Genomic DNA, 12044 nt, shown 5'->3' with positions numbered 1-12044 from the left:
GTTAAAAGGTTGCCATATTAACAGAACAAGATATGACACCATAAAGTGCTGAAGAAAAATAAAATCTGCATAAAAGGAAACAGCACAGGGTGATAAAAAGGATTATGTAAATTAACTTACAACATTTAATTTCTTTCTTTCTCTAGGTCCTGTAATTTTTAATAGTAGTCATAATGTGGAATTCATAATCATGTAACACCTGATGTTAGTTAGACATGCCCCTGCATTTGCTGACTGTATATCCGCTATAATAGGATTCTTATATTAACAGAAGAAAGTATTCACTCTCACATGAATCAATATACTTTATTCAAGAACACCATACTAAATAAATTCAGCCAGTACCCAAAAAGATACAAAATTAAAGCTCTTAAAGAATATAAAAATTCTCAGAGCCATATCACAGACAAGACCATAGTTAAAAAGGAATAAAACAGATTAGAGTTCAAGCTTTACCACAGAACTGAATAACTGCATACTTTCCTGTTATCAGCCAATCACCATTTTTTGCTGCTGTGTCTTCTGCCTGTCCAGGTTTCAAACCACATATTGTATCTGCTTTTATAGTGCGTAATGTTATAACGTTTGTAGGATTGAAGCCTTGAAGTGCATTGCAAAATGTCTCTGTTGGAGGCCAGTTAATATCTCCAACAAGTTTACGGTAGTTAAGATCCCCTTTAAAAATAACTAGCTGAGCTTGTGATAGTTGTGCATACAGTTCTGGTCGTATTTCTTGCATCTTATTGTAACTATAGGGTAAAGTCCAGAAATCTTTAACTTCTATTACCCACTTCCCACTACCCAAATATTTCTTCCATCTTGACGCTAAATCAGATACATTTTTTGAATCATGAAGGATCAAGGTTTTTATAACCCAATGAAAGTCATTCACCACTGTATCTGAAACATACCATGGCATAGCCTTCACATAAAAGCGTACTTTGCTAGCGAGTGATGCAGTGATCAGGTAATCTGCAAGGCAGAAATCTGTGAACAGCTCATAAGCTGCATTATCCAGTACAATGTCTGAAACAAAATTAAAATTCATGAGAAAAACATAAAAAGACTCCTAACAAATACTTATCACATCCAATATAACACCTGTAATAAAATTTACTACTGAGACAAGTCACATTGTAGTATCAATAGAGGTCTGTAACTCGTACGTATTCTGTAGCCTTTGAAACAACTGACAAACAATTCATAATAATAGGGATTCTGTTTTTATTTTTAACAAGCAAAAAAAATTAAATTCATATAATTGCATTTTAATGCTTCTAGTAGCTTTAAAGTAAGGAATTAAAAGAGGTTGGTATGCCATTAGTTTATACTAAAAAGGAAAGAAAAAAGGAAACATACATTCAAATTAGATCTAAAAAGAAACTTATTCTGCAGCTTCAAATGGACAACAACAACAGCCTGATGTCTTAAGAAGGGTTGTGTAGTGTGTTCTCACATAACAAATAGGGGCGTTGTCCGTGAAACACAAAAATCCGGGTTCTTGCCCCTACCCAGCACATATTTTGAATTTTATGAGCAAGTTCATAAGCTAAACATTCATTTCTTCAATTCCTTCTAGTAATTATGGTAGTTTTTGTATCTCACTGACATCAGTCATTACAAAGCAGTTAAGATGGCAGATATATAATTAGTATGATAAAGAATAGCAGAACATAATATATTTTAGTGGAACAGTTTCCTTTAGTTAGCTATTAAAAAGTAAATGTCGAAAATAAATTGCCAGTAAAACCAAAGTGACACAACCATGTACACTGCTCAACATGACAAGCTCAAAAGCTAAAATTTCACACATTCACCTACTGACAACATAATAAAGGCAAACCTTTTGTCCAACTTCCCAGCAACAATGGTCTAGATCAAATCTCTTCATGCAGAAACTTCTTGCTTGTCCAGATTACTCCAGCTATTTGATGACCAATTTTATTTTCTCATCAGACACATTAAACAGTAATTTACATCACTGTTTATCCTTTTCTTATTTCCTTTTCATTCTATTTTATTTTATGTTATGAGTATTTTTAATCCTTTCTTTGTGACCACACCCTTCTACTCATTACAGTTGTATCAGTATGTCTATACCTATAAGCATTATTCCACAAGCCACTTCACAGTGTGCAGCAGAGGATAATTCAGGTGCCACCATCATTTCCCTACATTCCTGTTCTATTCATGGAGAAAGAATGACAGTAAGCGAGCTTCTATACGAGATGCAATTTCTCTCATTTTCAATGCCACAGACACTTCACAAGATAATGTGGGAGGAAGTAGTAAATTGCTTGTCTTTTCTTAGTTCAAATGCTCTTAAAGAGTTTTAGCATTAAACCTCTCAGTGACTGACAACAATACTGTTGTAGATACTGCTGCTCTCCAAATTTGAACAGCAAATATCTCAATGATGCAAAACACCTCTGTTGTAGCTGCTGGTTCTAGAGTTTTCTGAGAATCTCTATGACCCTCTATGTTTACTAAATGAACTCATTAGTCATTCCTAAATACTGTGCTTTTCTTTGAATCTTCTCTTATCTCCTCTTAATCCTATCTGGTAAGGGGCCACAGACCCTATCTGATGATAATTACGCAAAAAGCATCCTAAATAAAGTATTTAGTGATCAAGATATTTCCAAGGAATTACCACATGCCAAGTCCGAATGGTGGTGATTACCCAAAACACACCATAAGTAATTTACTGATCAAGGCGTTTCCAAGGAATTATCATGTGCCAGGTCTGAGTGGTCACACACCAAAAATGGAGGACTTCATCAGTCAAATGGAAGAAATTTTGCCTAGTCAGGCAGTTGAAAAGGTGAAACTGTGGTTTTTAATAAGAAGGAAAGCTATCCATGCTTTTATGAAAGTTCATTTTAAATTTTGCCTTTTGTTTTAATTTGGGCAACAATTATCTGCTGATGATTACTCAAAATGCATCATAAATAAAATTTTTAGCAATTAAGATGTTTCCAAGGAATTACTACACGCCTAGTCTGAATGGTCGCAACCCTTAAAAATGAATGACTTCATTGGTCAAATGGAAGAAACTGTGCTTAATCAGATTGTTGACAAGGAGAAAATATGTTTTTTAATGAGAAGGGAAGCTATGCACACTTTTAAATTTTGTCTGTTGTGTTAATTTTGGCCACACTTACATGATAATGATTACTCAAAATGCATAATAAATAAAGTATTTAGCAATCAAGACATTTCCAAAGAATTACTACATGCCAAGTCCCTAGAGGACCACAGACACAGTTACTGTACTTCAGAACTGCCAAATGTGATTAACTGCAAGAATTCCACTACTGAGCAACATTTACATGCAGTGGGGATGGTTCAAAAATCGGGTACAAAATCAGAAAAATCAGTGGGTGGCCATATGTGTATCTCTGCTTCCTCATCATCAATTGTTTCATGAACATCACCAACCATTCCTATCCTATACTGTTACTGGTGACGAGAAATGGTGTCTTTATGCTAATACAAGGAAAAGAAAGAAACAGCTGAGCCCAAACAAAAAAGTGATTCCCCATACAGTGACAGTGTGGTGTACTACGAATTGCTTCTATCACTGCTAACGTTTAATGTAAGAACTGACACACCTTGCAGATACAGTCCAAGAAAAAGGACCAGGAAGACTGCACAAAGTGATGCTACTCCACAAACAATAATGGCCGCCTGCATTCTGCTATACTGACAAAAAACACTATATATGCATGCATACCCAAGTAGAGCCACCCCCCCCCCCCCCAAGGAACCGTGGACCTTGCCGTTGGTGGGGAGGCTTGCATACCTCAGTGACACAGACAGCCGTACTGTAGGTGCAACAACCACAACAGAGGGGTATCTGTTGAGAGGCCAGACAAACGTGTGGTTCCTAAAGAGGGGCAGCAGCCTTTTCAGTAGTTGCAGGGGCAACAGTCTGGATGATTGACTGATCTGGCCTTGTAACACTAACCAAAATGGCCTTGCTGTGCTGGTACTGCGAACGGCTGAAAGCAAGGGGAAACTACAGCCACAAAATTTTCCTGAGGGCATGCAGCTTTACTGTATGGTTAAATGATGATGGCGTCCCCTTGGGTAAAATACTCCGGAGGTAAAATATAAATGATGATGGCGTCCCCTTGGGTAAAATACTCCGGAGGTAAAATAGTCTCCCATTTGGATCTCCGGTCGGGGACTACTCAGGAGGACATCGTTATCAGGAGAAAGAAAACTGGCATTCTACGGATCGGAGCATCGAATGTCAGATCCCTTAATCGGGCAGGTAGGTTAGAAAATTTAAAAAGGGAAACGGATTGGTTACAGTTAGATATAGTGGGAATTACTGAAGTTCGGTGGCAGAAGGAACAAGACTTCTGGTCAGGTGAATACAGGGTTATAAATACAAAATCAAATAGAGTTAATGCAGGAGTAGGCTTAATACTGAATTTAAAAAAAATAGGGAGTGCAGGTAAGCCACTACAAACAGCATAGTGAATGCATTATCGTGGCCAAGATAGACACGAAGCCCATGCCTACCACAGTAGTACAAGTTTATATGCCAACTAGCTCCGCATATGATGAAGAGATTGATGAAATGCATGATGAGATCAAAGAAATTATTCAGATAGTGAAGGGAGATGAAAATTTAATAGTCATGGGTGACTGGAATTCAATAGTAGGACATTGAAGAGAAGGAAATGTAGTAGGTGAATATGAAATGGGGGTAAGAAATGAAAGAGGAAGCCGCCTGGTAGAATTTTGCAGAGAGCATAACTTAATCATAGCTAACACTTGGTTCAAGAATCATGAAAGAAGGTTGTACACATGGAGGAGGCCTGGAGATACTAAAAGGTATCAGATAGATTATATAATGGTAAGACAGAGATTTTGCAACCAGGTTTTAAATTGTAAGACATTTCCAGGGGCAGATGGGGACTCTGACCACAATCTATTGGTTATGAACTGTAGATTAAAACTGAAGAAACTGCTAAAAGGTGGAAATTTAAGGAGATGGGACCTGGATAAACTTACAGCACCAGAGATTGTAGAGAGTTTCAAGGGAGAGCATTAGGGAACGATTGACAGGAACGGGGGAAAGAAATACAGTAGAAGAAGAATGGGTTGCTTTGAGGGATGAAATAGTGAAGGCAACAGAGGATCAAGTAGGTAAAAAGATGAGGGCTCGTAGAAATCCTTGGGTAACAGAAGATATATTGAATTTAATTGATGAAAGGAGGAAATATAAAAATGCAGTAAATGAAGCAGGCAAAAAGGAATACAAACGTCTCAAAAATGAGATCGACAGAAAGTGCAAAATGGCTAAGCAGGGATGGCTAGAGAACAAATGTAAGGATGTAGAGGCATATCTCACTAGGGGTAAGATAGAAACTGACTACAGGAATATTAAAGAGACTTCTGGAGAAAGAAGAACCACTTGTATGAATATCATGAGCTCAGATGGAAACCCAGTTCTAAGCAAAGAAGAGAAAGCAGAAAGGTGGAAGGGCGATGTGCTTGAGGACAATATTATGGAAATGGAAGAGGATGTAGATAAAGATGAAATGGGAGATATGACACTGCGTGAAGAATTTGACAGAGCACTGAAAGACCTAAGTCGAAACAAAGCCCCAGGAGTAGACAACATTCCATTAGAACTACTGATAGCCTTGGGAGAGCCAGCCCTGCCAAAACTCTACCATCTGTTGAGCAAGATGTATGAGACAGGCAAAATACCCTCAGACTTCAGACTTCAAGAAGAATATAATAATTTCAATCCCAAAGAAAGCAGGCGTTGACAGATGTAAAAATTACCGAACTATCAGTTTAATAAGCCACGGCTGCAAAATTCTAATGTGAATTCTTTACAGATGAATGGAAAACTAGTAGAAGCCGACCTCGGGGAAGATCAATTTGGATTCCGTGGAAATGTTGGAACACTAGAGGCAATACTGACCCCACGACTTACCTTAGAAGATAGATTAAGGAATAGGCAAACCTACATTTCTAGCATTTGTAGGCTTGGAGAAAGCTTTTGACAATGTTGACTGGTATACTCTCTTTCAAATTCTGAGGGTGGCAGGGGTCAAATACAGGGAGCGAAAGGCTATTTACAATTTGTACACAAACCAGATGGCAGTTATAAGAGTCGATGGGAAGCAGTGGTTGGGAAGGGAATGAGACAGGGTTGTAGCCTCTCCCTGATGTTATTCAATCTCCAATGTTGTTCAATCTGTATAATGAGCAAGCAGTAAAGGAAACAAAAGAAAAATTCGAAGTAGGAATTAAAATCCATGGAGACGAAATAAAAACTTTGAGGTTTGCCGATGACATTGTAATTCTGTCAGAGACAGCAAAGGACCTGGAAGAGCAGTTGAATGGAATGGACAGTGTCTGGAAAGGAGGATATAAGATGAACATCAACAAAAGCAAAACGAGGATAATGGAATGTAGTCGAATTAAGTCGGGTGATGCTATGGGAATTAGATTAGGTAATGAGACACTTAAAGTAGTAAATGAGTTTTGCTATTTAGGAAGCAAAATAACTGATGATGGTTGAAGTAGAGAAGATATAAAATGTAGACTGGCTATGGCAAGGAAAGCGTTCCTGAAGAAGAGAAATTAGTTGACATCGGGTATAGATTTAAGTGTCAGGAAACCTTCCTGAAAGTATTTGTATGGAGTGTAGCCATGTATGGAAGTGAAACATGGACAATAAATAGTTTAGACAAGAAGAGAATAAAATCTTTCGAAATGTGGTGTTACAGAAGAATGCTGAAGATTAGATGGGTAGATCACATAACTAATGAGGAGGTGGTGTTGTTGTGGTCTTCAGTCCTGAGACTGGTTTGATGCAGCTCTCCATGGTACTCTATCCTGTGCAAGCTTCTTCATCTCCCAGTACCTACTGCAACCTACATCCTTCTGAATCTGCTTAGTGTATTGATCTCTTGGTCTCCCTCTACGATTTTTACCCTCCACGCTGCCCTCCAATGCTAAATTTGTGATCCCTTGATGCCTCAAAACATGTCCTACCAACCGATCCCTTCTTCTAGTCAAGTTGTGCCACAAACTTCTCTTCTCCCCAATCCTATTCAATACCTCCTCATTAGTTACGTGATCTACCCACCTTATCTTCAGCATTCTTCTGTAGCACCACATTTCGAAAGCTTCTATTCTCTTCTTGTCCAAACTGGTTATCGTCCATGTTTCACTTCCATACATGGCTAACTCCATACAAATACTTTCAGAAACGACTTCCTGACACTTAAATCTATACTCGATGTTAACAAATTTCTCTTCTTCAGAAACGATTTCCTTGCCATTGCCAGTCTACATTTTATATCCTCCCTACTTCGACCATCATCAGTTATTTTACTCCCTAAATAGCAAAACTCCTTTACTACTTTAAGTGTCTCATTTCCTAATCTAATCCCCTCAGCATCACCCGATTTAATTTGACTACATTCCATTATCCTCGTTTTGTTTTTGTTGATGTTCATCTTATATCCTCCTTTCAAGACACTGTCCATTCCGTTCAACTGCTCTTCCAAGTCCTTTGCTGTCTCTGACAGAATTACAATGTCATCGGCGAACCTCAAAGTTTTTACTTCTTCTCCATGAATTTTAATACCTACTCCGAATTTTCTTTTGTTTCCTTTACTGCTTGCTCAATATACAGATTGAATAACATCGGGGAGAGGCTACAACCCTGTCTCACTCCTTTCCCAACCACTGCTTCCCTTTCATGCCCCTCGACTCTTATAACTACCATCTGGTTTCTGTACAAATTGTAAATAGCCTTTCGCTCCCTGTATTTTACCCCTGCCACCTTCAGAATTTGAAAGAGAGTATTCCAGTTAACGTTGTCAAAAGCTTTCTCTAAGTCTACAAATGCTAGAAACGTAGGTTTGCCTTTTCTTAATCTTTCTTCTAAGATAAGTCGTACGGTTAGTATTGCCTCACGTGTTCCAACATTTCTACGGAATCCAAACTGATCTTCCCCGAGGTCCGCTTCTACCAGTTTTTCCATTCGTCTGTAAAGAATTCGTGTTAGTATTTTGCAGCTGTGACTTATTAAACTGATAGTTCGGTAATTTTCACATCTGTCAACACCTGCTTTCTTTGGTATTGGAATTATTATATTCTTCTTGAAGTCTGAGGGTATTTCGCCTGTCTCATACATCTTGCTCACCAGATGGTAGAGTTTTGTCATGACTGGCTCTCCCAAGGCCATCAGTAGTTCTAATGGAATGTTGTCTACTCCCGGGGCCTTGTTTCGACTCAGGTCTTTCAGTGCTCTGTCAAACTCTTCACGCAGTATCTTATCTCCTATTTCATCTTCATCTACATCCTCTTCCATTTCCATAATATTGTCCTCAAGTACATCGCCCTTGTATAAACCCTCTATATACTCCTTCCACCTTTCTGCCTTCCCTTCTTTGCTTAGAACTGGGTTGCCATCTGAGCTCTTGATATTCATACAAGTGGTTCTCTTCTCTCCAAAGATCTCTTTAATTTTCCTGTAGGCAGTATCTATCTTACCCCTAGTGAGACAAGCCTCTACATCCTTACATTTGTCCTCTAGCCATCCCTGCTTAGCCATTTTGCACTTTCTGTCGATCTCATTTTTGAGACGTTTGTATTCCCTTTTGCCTGCTTCATTTACTGCATTTTTATATTTTCTCCTTTCATCAATTAAATTCAATATTCCTTCTGTTACCCAAGGATTTCTATTAGCCCTCGTCTTTTTACCTACTTGATCCTCTGCTGCCTTCACTACTTCAACCCTCAGAGCTACCCATTCTTCATCTACTGTATTTCTTTCCCCCATTCCTGTCAATTGTTCCCTTATGCTCTCCCTGAAACTCTCTACAACCTCTCGTTCTTTCAGTTTATCCAGGTCCCATCTCCTTAAATTCCCACTTTTTTGCAGTTTCTTCAGTTTCAATCTGCAGTTCATAACCAATAGATTGTGGTCAGAATCCACATCTGCCCCTGGAAATGTCTTACAATTTAAAACCTGGTTCCTAAATCTCTGTCTTACCATTATATAATCTATCTGATACCTATTAGGAGGTATTGAATAGAATTGGGCAGAAGAGAAATTTGTGGCACAACTTGCTTAGAAGAAGGGATCGCTTGGTAGGACATATTATGAGGCATCAAGAGATCACCAATTTAGCATTGGAGGGCAGCGTGGGGGGTAAAAATCGTAGAGGGAGACCAAGAGATGAATACACTAAGCAGATTCAGAAGGATGTAGGTTGCAGTAGGTACTGGAGATGAAGAATCTTGCACAGGATAGAGCAGCATGGAGAGCTGTATCAAACCAGTCTCAGGACTGAAGACCACAACAACAACAACAACCCAATTGGAGTGAGTAACACTGCTTTTCAAAACTATTAATTGTGTTACAACCAAAATTGGCAAAGTAGACAATATGGATCAGCTAGAAGAAATACAGGGCCAAGAAAATATCGAAAACAGCAATACGTCGGAGCTGAACGTTGAAATTACAGACACAGCAGTCATCGAGATAGAAGTATATGTACATTCAACACCAATTGAAACAACTCAGCAAACACCTGCAATTGCAGATGTGTTTGTAATGCTATTCCAAAAATTAGAAGCTGTTATGAGTGCTACATTAATAATGCTGAATAATCAGACCAAATAATTAAAATGTTAGATCAGGTATCTACAGAACAATCAGATCAAATTAAAAATAATTTTGAATGTTTAGCGAAAAGTTAGGATGCACAGGTGAAAGAGAATTTTGATCAATCACAAAAGAATAATCCGACCAGGTCAACATAAATTTCCAAAATACCTTCCTTAAAACGAGCATACATATGTATCCTGGACAGAACAAAACAATTATTGGATGAAGTGGGCACATTACAGATAGCGCAAACTATAATGGAAAAATCAGTGCAACAGCTCATAACTCAGTTCCAGAATTCAGTTGTGGAGCAAGAGGGTAAGATAAAAAAAAAAGTTTTGATGGAAAATGCCAAGAACTTCCAAATTACATTTTGTCCTGCTTAGGGCTGCAAGAGATGCACATTAATGAATCAGTCAACACTGAAATGTGTGCTGCTCCACAAAATGTATGCCAACAAGTGGTGCACGAGTGTAGCATGTCTAACGATATAGTAAAGAATGAATTAACACAAATTAAAACTGAATTAAAGTGTTAAATACCACAGTGGCGGGAAGAAGTAAATGTCCAGGCCAATGGCCTATGGCAAGAGAGAGAAACAATAAAGGACGCCGTCCACAAACTATCACCAATAAGTACTCACAAGGGTGATGTATTTGGAAATAAACATTAGAAGATCAACAGCATAGAGAGAATACAGGACATGACACTCCCTACACAAATTAGTTCATTTGATCATGTTGGGGCAGGACTGCTGCTATACTTCTATACTGCTGCTACACGGGTTTTTAAAGCACAGGTAGTTTCAGGTGTTTTTACAATAGATAAAGCCACCATACCTGATCGTATTCATAAGAGGGTTTAGGGCTGTGCGGCCCCAGACAAGGAATGATCAACAAAAGATTAAATTTATCACAGCTTAAATACAAGGGGATAGGGTCCTCTGGGCTTCTGAAACAGCCAAAAATGAAAAACTTACAAAGAACTCAAAAGAGTTTTCTTAATCAAGTATTGGTCAATATCTGTAAGGGAATGACTTCGGAAGGAAGTATAGAATCCTGAGCACTATAATATGAAACAGGGCAGCTTAAGGAAACATTCTAAACATTGTTTACATAAAATTGAGAAGTAGAGGTGATGAACTGTCACTACGCATAAAAGAGACTGAAAACTTCACTAGCTACAACGTATTGCCTAAATTCAGATTTCTGCTAGGGAAACAACATAAGGATAAATAACCAGGGTTCTTGCACACAGAATAGAAAGAAAAGGGAAAGACAGGGAATACGCTTGTCTCCTCAAAAGTAAATGACAAGCAGCTACCCTCTGCATTGATGGAAAGTACAGCTCTATCCATCTTTATTATGATCGTCCTTTCCCGAACATGAGCTATGTTGCTATTCAGCTTTACACAAGACTGGAGACTATTGATTTCCCATAAACAACACAAATTTAACCTTTTTTTAAGAATCTCTGGTTAAATTTACATCTATAGCACATATTACCATGCCATGAACTACCACCAACTATACAGAAAAGACAAAAACCTACTCACCAGAGAGCAACAGAACTATAAACACATCTTATCCTGCCCAGTTATGGCTGTTCACACACTGGACCTTGAGTGACATCCTTGCCATATCACTGTAAAGTTCTGGGCCATCAAATATTTTCTTCTCTTTTCACCAGACAAGGGAATCCCAAATTGTTATAACATATGAATGTGTTTTCCAAGGTGGAGCTGCCTAGCAGGGGAATGAAGTATAAAAAAAAAATTTACAGCCAAAATTTCAGGATACATTCCACTTACACAGAAGAAGAAAAAGTATTACAGGAACAAGTGTCCAGAAACACTTTGTTTCCTCATCGAAACTCGTTCATACAGCTCTTCATAGTATGTTAATAATGGAAAATCCACAGGAGCAGAAGATATCAACATACCACATGAAATTCTCTCTTATATGAGACATTCAAAATGCCTTACATTTCCAATGATCAGCCTTCCATCACACTGAATCCTGGATGTGCTGATGTATCCCAGAATATTGCACATGATATCTTAGCCGTCCACAGTACGATAACAAAAACACTCTGCATTTTTCACCTGGTTTTGACACACAATAACTTTAAAATGCTCCAGCAAATAAAAGTCTAGTGAGCTTACATCCAGAGATCATAGAGCAGAGGGAACTTGTCCCCCTCTTATTATCCATCTGTCATCGAAATAATTTTGGAACAAAGAATAATTCACGAAGTATTAGAGTCCTTGAGGCATCAACAGGTAAATAAATGAGATTGAAAACTTCACTTGCTTTTGGATGTATCCTCCTTTAAGGAACCAGCTAGTGTATATATACATATATATCCCCCTGCCACACACACACAC

The 12044-nt window shown here is 38.3% G+C and overlaps 1 protein-coding gene across 1 annotated transcript in view; it reads right to left on the bottom strand.

The window, feature by feature from the left end:
- Window positions 1-285: 285 nt before the first annotated feature.
- The window catches only part of LOC126262366 (damage-control phosphatase ARMT1-like), a 58617-nt gene continuing 46858 nt past the window's right edge, over window positions 286-12044 (bottom strand). The window contains exon 6 of the mRNA XM_049958951.1: window positions 286-1026. Coding sequence (XP_049814908.1) covers window positions 446-1026 — 581 coding nt within the window. The 3' untranslated portion in view covers window positions 286-445. The remainder of the gene's footprint in view (window positions 1027-12044) is intronic.

The sequence above is a fragment of the Schistocerca nitens genome, chromosome 6 (genome assembly GCF_023898315.1).
Source record: "Schistocerca nitens isolate TAMUIC-IGC-003100 chromosome 6, iqSchNite1.1, whole genome shotgun sequence".
Taxonomy (NCBI): domain Eukaryota; kingdom Metazoa; phylum Arthropoda; class Insecta; order Orthoptera; family Acrididae; genus Schistocerca; species Schistocerca nitens.
This window is presented reverse-complemented; position numbering and strand designations above follow the sequence as displayed.